Below are 21,505 nucleotides of genomic sequence, written 5' to 3'. Positions count from 1 at the left end.
TGACCCTCCTGGATCAATGGTAGAATAGTCCGAATGGTCTCCATCTTGAAGGATGGAACTCTTAGGAATTGGTTTAGGACCTTGAGATCCAGAATTGGTCTGAAGGTTCCCTCTATTTTGGGAACCACAAACAGATTGGAGTAGAAACCTTGCCCCTGTTCTGTTTTCGGAACTGGGCAGATCACTCCCATGGTAAAAAGGTCTTCTACACAGCGTAAGAATGCCTCTCTTTTTGTCTGGTTTACAGACAATTGAGAAAGATGGAATCTCCCCCTTGGAGGAGAATCTTTGAAATCTAGAAGGTACCCCTGGGTTACAATTTCTACGGCCCAGGAGTCCTGAACGTCTCTTGCCCAGGCCTGAGCAAAGAGAGAGAGTCTGCCCCCTACTAGAACCGGTCCCGGATCGGGGGCTACCCCTTCATGCTGTCTTAGTGACAGCAGCAGGTTTTTTGGCCTGTTTACCCTTGTTCCAAGCCTGGTTAGGTCTCCAGGTTGGTTTGGATTGAGCAAAGTTCGCCTCTTGCTTTGCAGCAGGGGAAGCTGAAGCGGGACCACCCTTGAAGTTTTGAAAGGAACGAAAATTAATTTTGTCCTGGTCTTATTCGACTTATCTTGAGGGAGGGCATGACCCTTCCCCCCAGTGATGTACAAAATGATCTCTTTCAGGGCAGGCCCGAATAGGGTCTTACCTTTGAAAGGAATGGTCAAAAGCTTAGATTTAGATGACACATCGGCCGACCAGGACTTAAGCCATAACGCTCTATGCGCTAAAATAGAAAAACCTGAATTCTTTGCCGCTAACTTAGCGAGATGAAAAGCGGCATCTAGAATATCATCTAGTGGGGTCTCCACCTGAAGAGCCTCTTCTAGAGCCTCAAACCAGAAGGCAGCTGCAGTGGTTACGGGAACCATGCACGCTATAGGCTGAAGAAGAAAACCTTGATGAACAAAAATTTTCTTTAGGAGACCCTCTAATTTTGTAGGGTCAATGAAAGCACAACTGTCTTCAATAGGTATAGTTGTGCGCTTAGCCAGAGTAGAAATAGCTCCCTCCACCTTAGGGACCGCCTGCCATGAGTCCCTCATGGTGTCAGATATGGGAAACATTTTCTTAAAAACAGGAGGGGGAGCAAACGGAATACCTGGTCTATCCCACTCCTTAGTAACAATGTCCGAAATCCTCTTAGGGACTGGAAAAACTTCAGTGTAAACAGGAACCTCTAAATATTTGTCCATTTTACACAATTTCTCTGGAACTACAATAGGGTCACAATCATCCAGAGTTGCTAAAACCTCCCTGAGCAATAAACGGAGGTGTTCTAGCTTAAATTTAAATGCCGTCATATCTGAATCTGTCTGAGGGAATATCTTTCCTGAATCAGAAATCTCTCCCTCAGATAGCAAATCCCTCATCCCTACCTCAGAACATTGTGAGGGAATATCGGATACGGCTACTAAAGCGTCAGAAGCCTCAGCATGTGTTCTTAATCCAGAGCTACTGCGCTTCCCTTGCAACCCTGGCAGTTTAGATAAAACCTCTGTGAGGGTAGTATTCATAACTGAGGCCATATCTTGCAAGGTGAAAGAATTAGACGCACTAGAAGTAATTGGCGTCGCTTGTGCGGGCGTTACTGGTTGTGACACTTGGGGAGAACTAGATGGCAAATGCTTTCCTTCTGTCTGAGAATCATCCAATGCCAAACTCTTATAAGTCAAAATATGCTGTTGGCAATTTATAGACATATCAGTGCAAGTGGGTCACATTCTAAGAGGGGGTTCCACAATGGCTTCTAAACAACGTGAGCAATGAGTTTCCTCAATGTCAGACATCTTTAACAGGTTAGTAACGAGCCCAGCAAGGTTGGAAAAAACTTTATTTAATGAAAAAAAACACAATTTGCCAAAACAGTACTGTGCCTTTAAGAGAAAAAAAAAAAGGCATACACAAACTGCAAAACAGGTTAAAATAGCTTAAATTTTTCTGAAATTTTAACAGTGTACCTACTAAGCTTTAGGAGGATTGCACCACAAGTAAATAAGCAATACACCCCCAATTGACAAAACCGGATTGAAAAATGTCTAAAACCGGTTTAAACCCCTATAAGCACCTTGCCACAGCTCTGCTGTGGCCCTACCTGCCCTTAGGGAACGATAAAATGATGTTAAAGCTTCGATTAGGCCCTCAAGATGAATATCAGGACCTCAGGAGAAGTTGCTTACTGCTTGCCAGTATAACTAAATGCGCAACAGAGGCGCGAAAATAGGCCCAGCCCACCACACTCGATGTGGCTGGGGCCTACACAAATCCAACAAACCCTGTCTGAAAGCCATGTGGGTTATAACAACCCCAAATAATGCAAATGTCCCATCAATAAAAAAACGTTACTCCCAGAACACCCAAACGTTTGTCTTCCAATCTCTCATACAAACTGAGTGCCCAAAAAGATAAACAAAATAAGCCCTTTATGCAAGCTAGTAAAACCTCTTACAAACTAAAATTACTGCTTACCCTTCCCCTAATGGGGACACTGTCAGACTTTCTGAGTTAACAGTCTCTACAGAAAATATGACTGAACATACCTCATTGCTGTATAGCAAGAAACCGTTCCTCACACTGAAGTTTTCCTGTACTTCTCAGCTTCTGTGGGAACAGCAGTGGACCTTAGTTACAAATGCTAAGATCATCATTCTCCAGGCAGAAATCTTCCTCTATGTCCTGCCTGAGAGTAAATAGTACAACACCGGTACCATTTAAAAATAAACTCTTGATTGAAGATAAAATAAAAAACTAGCAGTTTAACACCTCTTCTCTTTACCCTTCCTGCTAAGAGCCAGCAAAGAGCATGACTGGGGGATGGAGTTAAGGGGGGAGCTATATAGACAGCTCTGCTGTGGTGCTCTCTTTGCTACTTCCTGTCAGGAAGGACAATATCCCACAAATTAGGATAAATCCATGGACTCAGTACATCTTGCAAAAGAAAAAGATAGATATATATATATATATATATATATATATATATATATATATATATATATATATATATATATATATATATATATATATATATATATTAATTGCCCAAATATATATAAAACTATTAGTAATTGCCCAAAAGATTCTGTCTGGCATATGCTTAGCTCACCTAGGATTAATCAAGTACAGACCTTTATATATTTATAGGATTATCAATACAAAGAAATTGCTCTTACCCAGCAATGTTTGCCATGGAGCTGAGAGCATCATATCCCTGAGCAATGGTGACACGTGGCACCTGGTCCATTGCCAACACTGTAGCTTGTTTCTCAGAAAGTTTGTTTAGCAGGTCAGGGTTTTGTGCAGGGTAAACAAAGCTGACAAGAGTTGAGGATGGTTTGAAGAGGTCCACTTCATGTGCCCCAAGCAAAGGGTTTAACATTGGTGCCCGTACCTAAAAATGGAGAGGGAATAGAAAAGATGAATATGAAATTGTGGCTATTTTGTGCTTCTTACTGTTACAGATTATATTGTAGCATGGTTTATTAATTAAATTTACAATTATGTTTAGGTTTATTAAAACATCCACACACAAAAATTAAAGATTTAAATGTAAAACTGTACCTATTAGCAGAAAGTAAACCCAAATCGACGACAATACACACTAAAAAAATTATGATGTTGCTTCTAAAAAAAGGGCATTTTATAAATTGATTTTTTTTTTTTTTTTTGGTTTGTATTTGTTTTTTTAGGAAGGGATGCACTTCCTGATAAACACAACAGACATGAAACTTCATAACACATGGGGGCCGCAGATCAATATTTTAGACGTTTTTAAAAAGGGAACATGAAAGTTAAAAAAAACTTTCAAGATTCATATACGGCATGTACTTTTATTACACTTAAATGATTACCTTTACTTTCTCTTGGTATCCTTTGTTGAAAAGCATATATTCATGTCCTCTGCAACATCAATGCGCTACTGGGAGCTAAATAGCAATTGGTGGCTGTACACATTTGTCTCTGGTAGTGCATTGCTTCTCTGGAGTAGACGTTAACTATGTATTTAATCCATTTGCAAGGGTTAAACATATCTCTATTAAACATACTTTTAATACATTTCCTAAAAATGCTCATTTGACAGTGACACACAGCAAGGTTTAGTTAGGTAAGGTTGCAGGGGTACCTTCCGTGTATGCTCCAGAAGGCTCATTTTAGATGTGACCAAGTTGATTGGCCACAAGCACAAAAAAATAGGAGCTCCAGAAAGGCTAAAGTATGCAATCAGAAAATTAAAAAATGGTCTCAGTGGACTAGAATAATAAACATAAGAGATGCTGTTAAAACATATTACAACATATTTATTAATTAACATTTAAGTTAAAACATCTCATAACAAAGTGAAGGTCAATTTCGATGAATAGGTGACCGTTTTTTAAAAAAACTATTAAAAACAAAGGCACTTTAATTCATCAAAATTGACATTTCACTTGTTTTCATCAAATACTTACCTTTTAATCATCACCACCGCTCCAGCGATTCCCCCAGCCGTCAGAAGCCTCTTCATATGTCAGAAATGAAGAGTCCAGCTTCCTCCAATCATGGTTCACACACCCCCCGGCGGAATCATGGCCTGAGGCAACGTTGTGATTGGAGGAAGCCGGATTCATCATTTTGGACCTGCGAAAAGCGGAGGAAGCACTGCAGCGGCAGTCAGGAATAAAAGGTATTTGAAGAAAACAAGTAAAATGTCTATTTTGATTAAATAAAGAGCCCTTGTTTTTAATAGGTTTATTAAAAACCGGTCACCTATTCATTGAAATTGACCTTCACTTTAAAAACATACACAAATATCTCTTATGGAAACAATTAGGAAGCCAAAAACCAGACACAGCTGGAATTGGCTACTCTTAATTAATAGTGTGCAAGAAAGTGCAGGACTGAAAGTATTGTCCTCAAAAATTTTAATAAGAAAATAGTAAGGAGTCGTCTAGTCAAAGGTTCCGTAAAATGTCTTACCAACTAGGTGTGAAAAAAATAACGTGTACACACGATAAAAGAAGTATAAAAATGATATCCAATGAGAAAAAAAAATAAAAATCAAAAATAAGTTAGGTAATAAAAAATAAGTCAGGTACTCCTAATTGCTAGTGAATGTGGTTAGAAAAATGAAAGGAAAGTTCCACTTATCTGTTATCCTGGAAATGTCACAGCGATCCTGGATGATGTCTGATGAGTGTGTAGAAAAATAAAATGATAGTGGCGATGATCAGTAGAAATGTACCTAAAAAGCAAATGGAGAAAACATATGCAAAAAAATCGTCTAAAAGGTGGAGTATATTGAAAAATCACTCACCAAATATGTTACACGATCCTTGGGGGAGAAATACAAGCCTCACAAATCCTGGTAAAGGTTAAGTCAACACGTTTCGGCCCTTGAGAGGGCTTTTTTCAAGACAAAAGGAGGCTAAGAATTGTTGGGAATACAAATGGTCTTTTGACCAGTGGGATTTGTTGCTCATTATCCCGGCTTGTATTTCTCCCCTAAGGTTCATCTAACATATTTGATGAGTGATTTTTCAATATACTCCACCTTTTAGACGATTTTTTGCACATATTTTTTCTATTTGCTTTTTAGGTACCTTTCCACTGATCATCGCCACTATCATTTTATTTTTATTTTATTTTTTTTACACACTCAACATACATCACCCAGGATCGCTGTGACATTTCCAGGATAACGGATTAAGGGAACTTTCCTTTAATTTTTCTAACCACATTCACTAGCAATTAAGTAAAAAAAAAAAAAAAATAAGCCAGGTACTCCTAACTTATTTTTATTATTTTTTCTCATTGGATATCATTTCTATACTTCTTTCATCACGTGTCCACGTTATTTTTTCACACCTAGGTGATAAAAGATATTTTAGAGAACCTTTGGAGGAGACAAAGTATTGTCCTCAAAAATAAGAAAAAAAATAAGTAAGGGTTCGTCTCCTCCAAAGGTTCTCTAAAATATCTTTTATCACCTAGGTGTGAAAAAATAACGTGGACACGTGATGAAAGAAGTATAGAAATGATATCCAATGAGAAAAAATAATAAAAATAAGTTAGGAGTACCTGGCTTATTTTTTTTTTACTTAATTGCTAGTGAATGTGGTTAGAAAAATTAAAGGAAAGTTCCCTTAATCCGTTATCCTGGAAATGTCACCGCGATCCTGGGTGATGTATGTTGAGTGTGTAAAAAAAATAAAATAAAAATAAAATGATAGTGGCGATGATCAGTGGAAAGGTACCTAAAAAGCAAATAGAAAAAATATGTGCAAAAAATCGTCTAAAAGGTGGAGTATATTGAAAAATCACTCATCAAATATGTTAGATGAACCTTAGGGGAGAAATACAAGCCGGGATAATGAGCAACAAATCCCACTGGTCAAAAGACCATTTGTATTCCCAACAATTCTTAGCCTCCTTTTGTCTTGAAAAAAGCCCTCTCAAGGGCCGAAACGTGTTGACTTAACCTTTACCAGGATTTGTGAGGCTTGTATTTCTCCCCCAAGGATCGTGTAACATATTTGGTGAGTGATTTTTCAATATACTCCACCTTTTAGACGATTTTTTTTGCATATGTTTTCTCCATTTGCTTTTTAGGTACATTTCTACTGATCATCGCCACTATCATTTTATTTTTCTACACACTCATCAGACATCACCCAGGATCGCTGTGACATTTCCAGGATAACGGATTAAGGGAACTTTCCTTTAATTTTTCTAACCACATTCACTAGCAATTAAGTAAAAAAAAAATAAGCCAGGTACTCCTAACTTATTTTTATTATTTTTTCTCATTGGATATCATATCTATACTACTTTCATCACGTGTCCACGTTATTTTTTCACACCTAGGTGATAAAAGATATTTTAGAGAACCTTTGGAGGAGACGAACCCTTACTTATTTTTTTTCTTATTTTTGAGGACAATACTTTCAGTCCTGCATACTTAATTAAGGAGTAGCCAATTCCATCTGTGTCTGGTTTTTGGCTTCCGAATAGTTTCCATAAGAGTTATTTGTGTATGATTTAAGTTAGAGAAGTTTTAACTTAAAATGTCAATTAATAAATATGTTTTAATATGTATAACAGCATCTTTTTTATGTTCCACTATATGTCCATTATTCTAGTCCACTGAGACTAATCTTTAATTCCCCGATTGCATACTTTAGCATTTTTGTCGCTCCTATTTTTTGTGCTTCTATTGTACTCTTTATCCAAGATCTTGTTAGGGGATCTTTTACAGTGAAGCTTGTATGCTTAACCAGGCGCAGTCTACTACATAATAAACTGCACAAGTTGATTGACCACCACCCACCAGAAGTCATTAAAGCTCTCGGGCAAAAGGAACCACATGTGGCACTTAGGCCACAAAAACAGATTTAGCCAGGAGATTTTCATGTGACAACTGGAGGAAGCATTGACGCAAATATTTTGCTACTGAAGAACAATTTTTCAGGGACAACAGACCCGGAAATTTCAGTTAAAGCAACTAAACTGCTGATAAGGGTTCAGCATTTATTTACTAAATGAATGCCAAATATAGCCAAAGGCTGCTGCATTCATCTCAGTTTGCACAGAATGATCTTTGTGTGTTGCTCTTTCAAACAATATTTCCAGTACTGAAGCAATAAGAATGCTGTCATATTCAGGATTTGTTTAGAAAATGAACCCTGAAATTTCATCCATGCCTATTTTTTTCTTCTTGACTCACAGACATGGATGTCATGTTATGCACACAAAACATGGGCACCAACCAGTCAAAAAGGTACAACGATATCATTTAAGTAACAAAAATAAAAGAAGAATTACTTTAACAACAAGGTCTGAAGCCAACACTTCCTTGGCCCCCTGAATCTTGGCTCCCGCCTCTTTGTATTGGTCATCTGAGAATTTGGACGCATCACCGGCTCCTGCTTCCACAATAACATTGAAACCTTGTTTAACCAGAGCCTGCACTCCAGCTGGGGACAGGGCCACACGCTTCTCATCCTGGTAAATCTCCTTAGGGACTCCCACTGTTAACTGTTTGTATGGAATACCTGAAAGAAAGAAAAAAAAAGAAAAAAATCCCTCAACAATTTCTGCTCTTAAAATGAATCACAAATCGTATCAAAGTCTCTTTTTAATATGTAATAAAATGAGAAATGTGCATAGCAATATAGATATACTAGCTTGATTTGCCCAACAGAAAGTAATGGAACAATATGATAAGCATGATGAACTCAGCACAGGAGAATGCCTGTTCTATTTAATACAGTTCCTGAATGAATGTTAAGTAATGCTATGCAGAAGCACAGAAGTGTGGGGCAATTACTTTTTCTATTATTTACCGATTTGTAGATCTTCTCTAAGCTATTCACAAAGTGGGCTCCATTTATGAAACTGTACATGCAGCTTTGGAGCTTTTCAGAGCAGGTTCTCCCATGCGAGTCTGCAACCTCATGTTAAAAGCATCAGTCATAAGATCGCTGCTTCCTAAAATCACCCACACTGTGCGTACATTTAAAAAAAAAAAAAATATATATACAATCACAATTTACTTCTAATTTTCACATTTAATTTGTTCTCTCTCTATCCTTTGATTAAAAGCATACCTAGGTAGGTACAGGAGCGCGGTTGTGTCATAAGCACTATATGGCAGTTCAACAAAAAACATAATTTATGTAAGAACTTACCTGATAAATTAATTTCTTTCATATTGGCAAGAGTCCATGAGCTAGTGGACGTATGGGATATACATTCCTACCAGGAGGGGCAAAGTTTACCAAACCTCAAAATGCCTATATATACACCCCTCACCACACCCACAATTCAGTTTAACGAATAGCCAAGAAGTGGGGTGATAAGAAAGGAGCGAAAGCATCAAACAAGGAATTGGAATAATTGTGCTTTATACAAAAAAAATCATAACCACCACAAAAAGGGTGGGCCTCATGGACTCTTGCCAATATGAAAGAAATGAATTTATCAGGTAAGTTCTTACATAAATTATGTTTTATTTCATGTAACTGGCAAGAGTCCATGAGCTAGTGACGTATGGGATAGCAGATACCCAAGATGTGGAACTTCCACGCAAGAGTCACTAGAGAGGGAGGGATAAAATAAAGACAGCCAATTCCGCTGAAAAAATAATCCACAACCCAAATCAAAAAGTTTTAATCTTATAATGAAAAAAACTGAAATTATAAGCAGAAAGAATCAAACTGAAACAGCTGCCTAAAGTACTTTTCTACCAAAAACAGCTTCAGAAGAAGACAAAACATCAAAATGGTAGAATTGAGTAAAAGTATGCAAAGAAGACCAAGTTGCTGCTTTGCAAATCTGATCAAAATAAGCTTCATTCCTAAAAGCCCAGGAAGTAGAAACTGACCTAGTAGAATGAGCCGTAATCCTTTGAGGCGGGGATTTACCCGACTCCACATAAGCATGATGAATCAAAGACTTTAACCAAGACGCCAAATAAATGGCAGAAGCCTTCTGACCTTTCCTAGAACCAGAAAAGATAACAAAGAGACTAGAAGTCTTTCTGAAATATTTAGTAGCTTCAACATATTTCAAAGCTCTTACTACATCCAAAGAATGTAAAGATCTCTCCAGAGAATTCTTAGGATTAGGACACAATGAAGGGACAACAATTTCTCTACTAATGTTAGAATTCACAACTTTAGGTAAAAATTGAAATGAAGTCCGCAACACCGCCTTATCCTGATGAAAAATCAGAAAAGGAGATTCACAAGAAAGAGCAGATAACTCAAACTCTTCTAGCAGAAGAGATGGCCAAAAGGAACAAAACTTTCCAAGAAAGTAATTTAATATCCAGAGAATGCATAGGTTCAAACGGAGGAGTCTGTAATGCCCTCAGAAATTATGACTCCAAGGAGGAGAGATTGACTTAATGACAGGCTTAATACGAACCAAAGCCTGTACAAAACAATGAATATCAGGATAATTAGCAATCTTTCTGTGAAAAAGAACAGAAAGAGCAGAGATTTGTCCTTTCAAGGAACTTGCAGACAAACCTTTTCCAAACCATCCTGAAGAAACTGTAAAACTCTAGGAATTCTAAAAGAATGCCAAGAGAATTTATGAGTACACCACCAAGAAATGTAAGACTTCCAAACTCGGTAATAAATCTTTCTAGACACAGCCTTTAACATAGTATTAATCACTGAATCAGAGAAACCTCTATGACTAAGAATCAAGCGTTCAATTTCCATACCTTCAAATTTAATGATTTGAGATCCTGATGGAAAAATGGGCCTTGAGATAGAAGGTCTGGCCTTAACGGAAGTGTCCAAGGTTGGCAACTGGCCATTCGAACGAGATCCGCATACCAAAATCTGTGTGGCCATGCTGGAGCCACCAGCAGTACAAACGAACGCTCCATTAGGATTTTGGAAATCACTTTTGGAAGAAGAACTAGAGGCGGAAAGATATAAGCTGGTTGTTAATTCCAAGGTATTGACAACGCGTCCACCGCTTCCGCCTGAGGATCCCTGGATCTGGACAGATACCTGGGAAGTTTCTTGTTTAGATGAGAAGCCATCAGATCTATTTCTGGAAGTATTTTTAATCGTCCTTATTAAATATATTTCATAACATTGTATTATATATCGGATATTATTGCACCCAGAACCGGGAATATTAATCCTTCCCCTGTACATCTGACACCTGAGTTTTCATCCAGTACTCACACATTCAGTCCTGCCACATCTATCTTTTACCCTCTGCCATCTTTGATAGGCGCCTCAAGGGACATTTTCACATATACCTATTTCTGGAAGTCCCCAGATTTGAACAATCTGAAGAAATACCTCTGGGTGAAGAGACCTTTTGCCCGGATGTAACTGTCAGAAAACAAATAAACGATTCTCTCTTCAGAAGAGGCCAGAACGGAAGAGCTCTGAAAATCGCACGGAGTTCCAAAATGTTGATTGGTAATCTCGCCTCCTCAGATTCCCAAACCCCCTGCGCTGTCAGATCCCCATACAGCTCCCCAACCTGAAAGACTCGCATCTGTTGAGATCACAGTCCAGGTTGGATGAACAAAAGAGGCCCCTTGAATTAAACAATGGTGATCCAACCACCAAGTCAGAGAAGATCGAACATTGGGATTTAAGGATAACAGAATTTATGTTTACCTGATAAATTACTTTCTCCAACGGTGTGTCCGGTCCACGGCGTCATCCTTACTTGTGGGATATTCTCTTCCCCAACAGGAAATGGCAAAGAGCCCAGCAAAGCTGGTCACATGATCCCTCCTAGGCTCCGCCTTCCCCAGTCATTCGACCGACGTAAAGGAGGAATATTTGCATAGGAGAAATCATATGATACCGTGGTGACTGTAGTTAGAGAAATTAAATCATCAGACCTGATTAAAAAACCAGGGCGGGCCGTGGACCGGACACACCGTTGGAGAAAGTAATTTATCAGGTAAACATAATTTCTGTTTTCTCCAACATAGGTGTGTCCGGTCCACGGCGTCATCCTTACTTGTGGGAACCAATACCAAAGCTTTAGGACACAGATGATGGGAGGGAGCAAATCAGGTCACCTAGATGGAAGGCACCACGGTTTGCAAAACCTTTCTCCCAAAAATAGCCTCAGAAGAAGCAAAAGTATCAAACTTGTAAAATTTGGTAAAAGTGTGCAGTGAAGACCAAGTCGCTGCCTTACATATCTGATCAACAGAAGCCTCGTTCTTGAAGGCCCATGTGGAAGCCACAGCCCTAGTGGAATGAGCTGTGATTCTTTCAGGAGGCTGCCGTCCGGCAGTCTCATAAGCCAATCTGATGATGCTTTTAAGCCAAAAAGAGAGAGAGGTAGCAGTTGCTTTTTGACCTCTCCTTTTACCAGAATAAACAACAAACAAGGAAGATGTTTGTCTGAAATCCTTTGTAGCCTCTAAATAGAATTTTAGAGCACGAACTACATCCAAATTGTGCAACAAACGTTCCTTCTTTGAAACTGGATTCGGACACAAAGAAGGCACGACTATCTCCTGGTTAATATTTTTGTTAGAAACAACTTTCGGAAGAAAACCAGGTTTAGTACGCAAAACCACCTTATCTGCATGGAACACCAGATAAGGAGGAGAACACTGCAGAGCAGATAACTCTGAAACTCTTCTAGCAGAAGAAATTGCAACCAAAAACAAAACTTTCCAAGATAATAACTTAATATCTACGGAATGTAAGGGTTCAAACGGAACCCCTTGAAGAACTGAAAGAACTAAATTGAGACTCCAAGGAGGAGTCAAGGGTTTGTAAACAGGCTTGATTCTAACCAGAGCCTGAACAAAAGCCTGAACATCTGGCACAGCCGCCAGCTTCTTGTGAAGTAAAACAGATAAAGCAGAAATCTGTCCCTTCAAAGAACTTGCAGATAATCCTTTCTCCAAACCCTCTTGTAGAAAGGCTAGAATCTTAGGAATTTTTACCCTGTTCCATGGGAATCCTTTCGATTCGCACCAACAGATATATTTCTTCCATACTTTATGGTAAATTTTTCTAGTTACAGGCTTTCTAGCCTGAATAAGAGTATCAATGACAGAATCTGAGAACCCACGCTTTGATAAAATCAAGCGTTCAATCTCTAAGCAGTCAGTTGGAGTGATGCCAGATTCGGATGTTCGAACGGACCTTGAACAAGAAGGTCCCGTCTCAAAGGTAGCTTCCATGGTGGAGCCGATGACATATTCACCAGGTCTGCATACCAAGTTCTGCGTGGCCACGCAGGAGCTATCAAGATCACCGAAGCCCTCTCTTGATTGATCCTGGCTACCAGCCTGGGAATGAGAGGAAACGGTGGGAACACATAAGCTAGGTTGAAGGTCCAGGGCGCTACTAGTGCATCTACTAGAGTCGCCTTGGGATCCCTGGATCTGGACCCGTAGCAAGGAACCTTGAAGTTCTGACGAGACGCCATCAGATCCATGTCTGGAATGCCCCATAATTGAGTTATTTGGGCAAAGATTTACGGATGGAGTTCCCACTCCCCCGGATGAAATGTCTGACGACTCAGAAAATCCGCTTCCCAATTTTCCACTCCTGGGATGTGGATTGCAGACAAGTGGCAGGAGTGATTCTCCGCCCATTGAATTACTTTGGTCACTTCTTCCCTCGCCAGGGAACTCCTTGTTCCCCCCTGATGGTTGATATATGCAACAGTCGTCATGTTGTCTGATTGAAACCTTATGAATTTGGCCTTTGCTAGTTGAGGCCAAGCCTTGAGAGCATTGAATATCGCTCTCAGTTCCAGAATGTTTATCGGGAGAAGAGATTCTTCCCGAGACCATAGACCCTGAGCCTTCAGGTGTTTCCAGACCGCGCCCCAGCCCACCAGGCTGGCGTCGGTCGTTACAATGACCCACTCTGGTCTTCTGAAGCTCATCCCTTGGGACAGGTTGTCCAGGGTCAGCCACCAACGGAGTGAATCTCTGGTCCTCTGATCTACTTGGATCGTCGGGGACAAATCTGTATAATCCCCATTCCACTGTCTGAGCATGCACAGTTGTAATGGTCTTAGATGAATTCGCGCAAAAGGAACTATGTCCATTGCCGCAACCATCAAACCTATTACTTCCATGCACTGCGCTATGGAAGGAAGAAGAACAGAATGAAGTACTTGACAAGAGCTTAGAAGTTTTGATTTTCTGGCTTCTGTCAGAAAAATCTTCATTTCCAAGGAGTCTATTATTGTTCCCAAGAAGGGAACTCTTGTTGACGGGAATAGAGAACTTTTTTCTACGTTCACTTTCCACCCGTGAGATCTGAGAAAGGCTAGGACAATGTCCGTATGAGCCTTTGCTTGTGGTAGAGACGACGCTTGAATCAGTATGTCGTCCAAGTAGGGTACTACTGCAATGCCCCTTGGCCTTAGCACCGCTAGAAGGGACCCTAGTACCTTTGTGAAAATTCTTGGAGCAGTGGCTAGTCCGAATGGAAGTGCCACAAACTGGTAATGCTTGTCCAGAAAGGCGAATCTTAGGAACCGATGATGTTCCTTGTGGATAGGAATATGTAGATACGCATCCTTTAAATCCACCGTGGTCATGAATTGACCTTCCTGGATGGTAGGAAGAATTGTCCGAATGGTTTCCATCTTGAACGATGGGACCTTGAGAAATTTGTTTAGGATCTTGAGATCCAAAATTGGCCTGAATGTTCCCTCTTTTTTGGGAACTATGAACAGATTGGAGTAAAACCCCATCCCTTGTTCTCCTAATGGAACAGGATGAATCACTCCCATTTTTAACAGGTCTTCTACACAATGTAAGAATGCCTGTCTTTTTATTTGGTCTGAAGACAATTGAGACCTGTGGAACCTTCCCCTTGGGGGTAGTTCCTTGAATTCCAGGAGATAACCTTGAGAAACTATTTCTAGCGCCCAAGGATCCTGAACATCTCTTGCCCAAGCCTGAGCGAAGAGAGAGAGTCTGCCCCCCACCAGATCCGGTCCCGGATCGGGGGCCAGCATCTCATGCTGTCTTGGTAGCGGGCTTCTTGGCCTGCTTACCTTTGTTCCAGCCTTGCATCGGTCTCCAGGCTGGCTTGGTTTGAGAAGAATTACCCTCTTGCTTAGAGGATGTAGAATTTGAGGTAGGTCCGTTTCTGCGAAAGGGACGAAAATTTGTTTTATTTTTAGCCTTAAAAGACCTATCCTGAGGAAGGGCGTGGCCCTTTCCCCCAGTGATGTCTGAAATAATCTCTTTCAAGTCAGGGCCAAACAGCGTTTTCCCCTTGAAAGGGATGTTAAGCAATCTGTTCTTGGAGGACACATCCGCTGACCAAGACTTCAGCCAAAGCGCTCTGCGCGCCACAATAGCAAAACCTGAATTTTTCGCCGCTAATCTAGCTAATTGCAAAGTGGCGTCTAAGGTAAAAGAGTTAGCCAACTTAAGTGCTTGAACTCTGTCCATAACCTCCTCATAAGAGGATGCTTGATTGAACGACTTTTCTAGTTCCTCGAACCAGAAACACGCTGCTGTAGTGACAGGAACAATGCATGAAATTGGTTGTAGAAGGTAACCTTGCTGAACAAACATCTTTTTAAGCAAACCCTCTAATTTTTTATCCATAGGATCTTTGAAAGCACAACTATCTTCTATAGGGATAGTGGTGCGTTTGTTTAGAGTAGAAACCGCCCCCTCAACCTTGGGGACTGTCTGCCATAAGTCCTTCCTGGGGTCGACCATAGGAAATAATTTCTTAAATATAGGGGGAGGGACAAAAGGTATGCCGGGCCTTTCCCATTCTTTATTTACAATGTCCGCCACCCGCTTGGGTATAGGAAAAGCTTCGGGGGGCACCGGGACCTCTAGGAACCTGTCCATCTTACATAATTTCTCTGGAATGACCAAATTGTCACAATCATCCAGAGTAGATAACACCTCCTTAAGCAGAGCGCGGAGATGTTCCAATTTAAATTTAAATGTAATAACGTCAGGTTCAGCTTGTTGAGAAATTTTTCCTGAATCTGAAATTTCTCCCTCAGACAAAACCTCCCTAGCCCCTTCAGACTGGTGTAAGGGCATGTCAGAACCATTATCATCAGCGTCCTCATGCTCTTCAGTATCTAAAACAGAGCAGTCGCGCTTTCGCTGATAAGTGGGCATTTTGGCTAAAATGTTTTTAATAGAATTATCCATTACAGCCGTTAATTGTTGCATAGTAAGGAGGATTGGCGCACTAGATTCACTAGGGACCTCCTGAGTGGGCAAGACTGGTGTAGACATAGGAGATGATGCAGTACCATGCTTACTCCCCTCACTTAAGGAATCATTTTGGGCAACATTATTATCAGTGGCATCATTGTCCCTACTTTGTTTGTCACATTCATCACATATATTTAAATGGAGAGGAACCTTGGCTTCCGAACATACAGAACATCGTCTATCTGATAGTTCAGACATGTTAATAGGCATAAACTTGATAACAAAGCACAAAAAACGTTTTAAAATAAAACAGTTACTGTCTCTTTAAATTTTAAACTGAACACACTTTTTTACTGAATATACGCAAAAGTATGAAGGAAATGTTCAAAATTCACCAAAATTTCACCACAGTGTCATAAAGACTTAAAAGTATTGCACACCAAATTTGAAAGCTTTAACTCTTAAAATAACGGAACCGGAGTCGTTTTTACATTTAACCCCTATACAGTCCCTGGTATCTGCTTTGCTGAGACCCAACCAAGCCCAAAGGGGAATACGATACCAAATGACGCCTTCAATAAGCTTTTTCAGTGGATCTGAGCTCCTCACACATGCATCTGCATGCCTTGCTTCTCAAAAACAACTGCGCATTAGTGGCGCGAAAATGAGGCTCTGCCTATGACTAGAAAAGGCCCCCAGTGAAAAAGGTGTCCAATACAGTGCCTGCCGTTTTTTTAATAAAATTCCCAAGATTAAAATAACTCTCCAAAGTTATAAACCATTAAATATGCTTATAAAGTAATCGTTTTGGCCCAGAAAAATGTCTACCAGTCTTTAAAGCCCTTGTGAAGCCCTTTTATTCTTATATTGAAAATTAAGAAAATGGCTTACCGGATCCCATAGGGAAAATGACAGCTTCCAGCATTACCAAGTCTTGTTAGAAATGTGTCATACCTCAAGCAGCCAAAGTCTGCTCACTGTTTCCCCCAACTGAAGTTAATTCCTCTCAACAGTCCTGTGTGGAAACAGCCATCGATTTTAGTAACGGTTGCTAAAATCATTTTCCTCTTACAAACAGAAATCTTCATCTCTTTTCTGTTTCAGAGTAAATAGTACATACCAGCACTATTTCAAAATAACAAACTCTTGATAGAAGAATAAAAACTACATTTAAACACCAAAAAACTCTGAGCCATCTCCGTGGAGATGTTGCCTGTGCAACGGCAAAGAGAATGACTGTGGAAGGCGGAGCCTAGGAGGGATCATGTGACCAGCTTTGCTGGGCTCTTTGCCATTTCCTGTTGGGGAAGAGAATATCCCACAAGTAAGGATGACGCCGTGGACCGGACACACCTATGTTGGAGAAATTAATTGTGATATCTTTGTATAATCCCTGCACCATTAGTTCAGCATACAAAGCTGGAGAGGTCTCATGTGAAAACGAGCAAACGGGATCGCGTCCGATGCAGCAGTCATGAGACCTAGAATTTCCATGCACAAAGCTACTGAAGGGAATGATTGAGACTGAAGGTTTCGACAAGCTGAAACCAATTTCAGACGTCTCTTTTCTGTTAGAGACAAGGTCATGGACACTGAATCTATTTGAAAACCCAAAAAGGTTACCTTTGTCTGAGGAATCAATGAACTCTTTGGTAAATTGATCCTCCAACCATGTCTTTGAAGAAACAACACAAGTTGATTCGTATGAGATTCTGCAGAATGTAAAGACTGAGCAAGTACCAAGATATCGTCCAAATAAGGAAATACCGCAATACCCTGTTCTTTGATTACAGAGAGAAGGGCACCGAGAACCTTTGAAAAGATCCTTGGAGCTGTTGCTAGGCCAAAAGGAAGAGCAACAAACTGGTAATACTTGTCTAGAAAAGAGAATCTCAGGAACTGATAGTGATCTGGATGAATTGGAATATGAAGGTATGCATCCTGTAAGTCTATTGTAGACATATAATGCCCTTGCTGAACAAAAGGCAGAATAGTCCTTATAGTCACCATTTTGAATGTTGGTATCCTTACATAACGATTCAATATTTTTAGAACTGGCACAATTACCCCAGCCGACTCCAGGTCTGAAACACATTTCAGAAACGCCTGAGCCTTTACTTGGTTTACTGGAATGCGTGAGAGGAAAAAATCTTCTCACAGGCGGTCTTACCTTGAAACCTACTCTGTACCCTTGAGAAACAATGTTCTGAATCCATAGACATTGAATCGAATTGGTCCAAACATCTTTGAAAAATCATAAACTGCCCCCTAACAGCTGTGCTGGAATGAGGGCCGCACCTTCATGCGAATTTGGGAGCTGGTTTTGACTTTCTAAAAGGCTTGGTTTTATTCCAGACTGGAGAAGGTTTCCAAACGGAAACTGTTCCTTTAGGAGAAGTGTCAGGCTTCTGTTCCTTCTTCTGACGAAAGGAAAGAAAACGATTAGCAGCCCTATATTTACCTTTAGATTTTTTGTCCTGAGGCAAAAAGGCTCCATTCCCCCCCAGTAACAGTTGAAATTATTGAATCCAACTAAGAATCAAATAATTTATTACCTTGGAAAGAAAGAGAAAGCAAGGTTGACTTAGAAGTCATATCTGCATTCCAAGATTTAAGCCATAAAGCTCTTCTAGCTAAAATAGCTAAAGACATATACCTGACAACAATCCTAATGATATCAAAAATGGCATCACAAACAAAGTTATTAACATGTTGAAGAAGTTTAACAATGCTATAAGCATTATGGTTTGACACCTGTTGAGCAAATGCCTCCAACCAGAAGGTGGAAGCTGCAGCAACATCAGCCAAAGAAATAGCAGGTCTGAAGATTACCTGAACATAAATAAGCCTTCCTTAGAAAGGATTCAAGCTTCATATCTAAAGGATCCTTAAAAGAAGTACTAGCTGCCGTAGGAATAGTATTACGTTTAGCAAGAGTAGAGATAGCCCCATCAACTTTGGGTATTTTTTCCCAAAACTCTAATCTATCAGATGGCAAATGGTACAATTTCTTAAACCTTGGAGAAGGAGTAAATGAAGTACCCAGACTATTCCATTCCCTAGAAATAACTTCTGAAATAGCATCAGGAACTGGAAAAACTTCTGGAAACACTACACAAGGTTTAAAAACTGAATTTAAACGCTTATTAGTTTTAATATCAAGAGGACTAGACTCCTCCATATCTAATGCAATCAACACGTCTTTAAGTAAAGAACGAATAAAAGCAATCTTAAACAAATATGAAGATTTATCAGTGTCAATATCTGAGGCAGAATCTTCTGAACCAAATAGATCCTCATCAGAGATAGACAAGTCAGAATGATGGCGGTCATTTAAAAATTCATCTGAAATATGAGAAGTTTTAAAAGACCTTTTACGTTTACTAGAAGGAGGAATAACAGACAGAGCCTTCCGAATAGAATTAGAAACAAATTATCTTACATTAACAGGAACATCCTGAACATTAGATGTTGAAGGAACAACAACAGGTAATTGATTATTACTAATGGAAATATTATCCGCGTTAGATAGTTTATCATGACAACTAACACAAACTACAGCCGGAGGAACAGTTACCAAAAAGTTTACAACAAATGAACTTAGCTTTGGTAGAACCAACATCAGGCAGCGTCTTTCCAGAAGTAGATTCTGATCCAGGGTCAGGTAGTGACATCTTGCAATATGTAATAGAAAAAAAAACAACATATAAAGCAAAATTATCAAATTCCTTAAATGACAGTTTCAGGAATGGGAAAAAATGCAAAACAAACAAGCCTCTAGCAACCAGAAGCGACTAAAAAGTGAGACTGAAATAATGTGAAAAAAACTGGCGCCAAGAATGAAGCCCACATTTTTTGGCGCTAAAAAAAGTCTGCAACAAACATGCGTCAAAAAATGACGCAACCACGTGAAAACTTCTGGCGTCAACTATGACGCCGGAAATGACGATATTCTCGCGCCAATGAAACTGACAGTCTGAAAGAAGGAATACCGATTATCCTGAATCATGGCAAATATAAGTTTAAAACATATTTAGAACTTTACATATAAAGTGCCCAACCATAGCTTAGAGTGTCATAAATAATAAGACTTACTTACCCTAAGACACTCATCTACATATAGTAGATAGCCAAACCAGTACTGAAACGAGAATCAGTAGAGGTAATGGTATATAAGAGTATATCGTCGATCTGAAAAGGGAGGTAAGAGATGAATCTCTACGACCGATAACAGAGAACATATGAAATAGATCCCCTAGAGGAAGACCATGGTATTCAAATAGGCAATACTCTCTTCACATCCCTCTGACATTCACTGCACTCTGAGAGGAAAACCGGGCTTCAGCCTGCTGCGAAGCGCATATCAACGTAGAAATCTAGCACAAACTTACTTCACCACCTCCATGGGAGGCAAAGATTGTAAAACTGAATTGTGGGTGTGGTGAGGGGTGTATTTATAGGCATTTTGAGGTTTGGGAAACTTTGCCCCTCCTGGTAGGAATGTATAGCCCATGTCACTAGCTCATGGACTCTTGCCAATTACATGAAAGAAATGCTTTTAATAGCGCTATACAAAATCTATAACATTGGTAAAAACTGATGCAATAGTGCTCTCATATAGTACTCCTGACACAGAAAAGCTAATGAGTGTACCTAGAAATGCTCTTCAACAAGAGATACCAAGAAAACAAAGTAAATATAAAATAAACTGAAAAGCTGGTTGTTTTTTTTTTTTTATTTTTTTATTAAATTGAATACTTTGTCTAAATCAAAGCAAATTTGGGGGGGGGGGGTTATGTCCACCATCAGATGCTACATCGCTGCCAGCAAAAACGGTTGGACAAGTTCCCTGTCTAAGAACCTTGTCCATTCCCACCTTCTTAAATGAGATCAAGTGTCTTGTTGATTCTCTCCTGCTTCAATTTTATCATAATTTCCTTATTCCCTCATACTGCTGTTCCCCAGTATACTTTATCTCCCTCCGTATTACCATCTGTCGATTTTCCCACACTATTTGTATTGCCCAGTGTGCAGGCAACATCAAACGCTTAAGATATTCTTTCACTAAAATTAATTTGAAACAGCTCATACTTAAAAGGAGACCATCACTAAACAAAAACGCTAAATACGATATATTAAAAGACAATTAGCTTAGGAGACCAGAATATGGAGGATTAGGGTTGCCCCACATAACGGATTATCATGATGCGGTTACCTTGCAGCGGGTCTTAGATTGGCATAGATCTAGGGAAACAAAATCCTGGGTGGCAATAGATTCCCATATCCTGAGGGTCCCGGAAGTGGGAGCACTTTGTTGGGTTCCGAAAAAGTTAAGAGCCCCCCCCCCCAATGCACAGACTTATCCATACATAAACACACATACTTGGGACAGCATTCTCACACGAAAGAAACAGCTCAGGGATACGCTCCCCCTTATTTCCTATCCCACTAAATTCGGAGCTAGTAGGAGGCTTGGACAAAGGTTATCAGAGTGGGGGTATACAACACCATTGAAGAAGTTTATACAAAATGGGAAACTAGCTGACAGAGAAAATCTGACAACAGTTGAGGAGGGCAGATACTCTAACTGGCTCAAATACTCACAGTTGACACACTTTATACATACATCCCCGCATAAACAAGAGTTCCTAAGAGACTTAACACCTTACGAAACGTTATGCTCCAGCCCAGAGGAAATTAGGCACACACTTTCTATCTCAAGGAGACTCTTGCAATCAGAACACGCTTTGACCTTGCCAACATTCACATCTAAGTGGCAAGAAGAACACAACATGACAGAGGCGGATTGGTCAAGGATAT

At 39.9% G+C, this 21,505-nt stretch overlaps 1 protein-coding gene across 1 annotated transcript in view; it reads right to left on the bottom strand.

Moving 5' to 3' along the window:
- The window catches only part of NNT (nicotinamide nucleotide transhydrogenase), a 441,005-nt gene that overhangs the window by 349,926 nt on the left and 69,574 nt on the right, over positions 1-21,505 (bottom strand). Inside the window, exons 3-4 of the mRNA XM_053701258.1 lie at positions 7,840-8,069; positions 3,213-3,430 (exon numbers count right to left, since the gene is read on the bottom strand). Of these exons, the coding sequence (XP_053557233.1) occupies positions 3,213-3,430; positions 7,840-8,069 (448 nt within the window). The remainder of the gene's footprint in view (positions 1-3,212; positions 3,431-7,839; positions 8,070-21,505) is intronic.

This window comes from Bombina bombina, chromosome 2 (genome assembly GCF_027579735.1).
Source record: "Bombina bombina isolate aBomBom1 chromosome 2, aBomBom1.pri, whole genome shotgun sequence".
NCBI lineage: Eukaryota > Metazoa > Chordata > Amphibia > Anura > Bombinatoridae > Bombina > Bombina bombina.
This window is presented reverse-complemented; position numbering and strand designations above follow the sequence as displayed.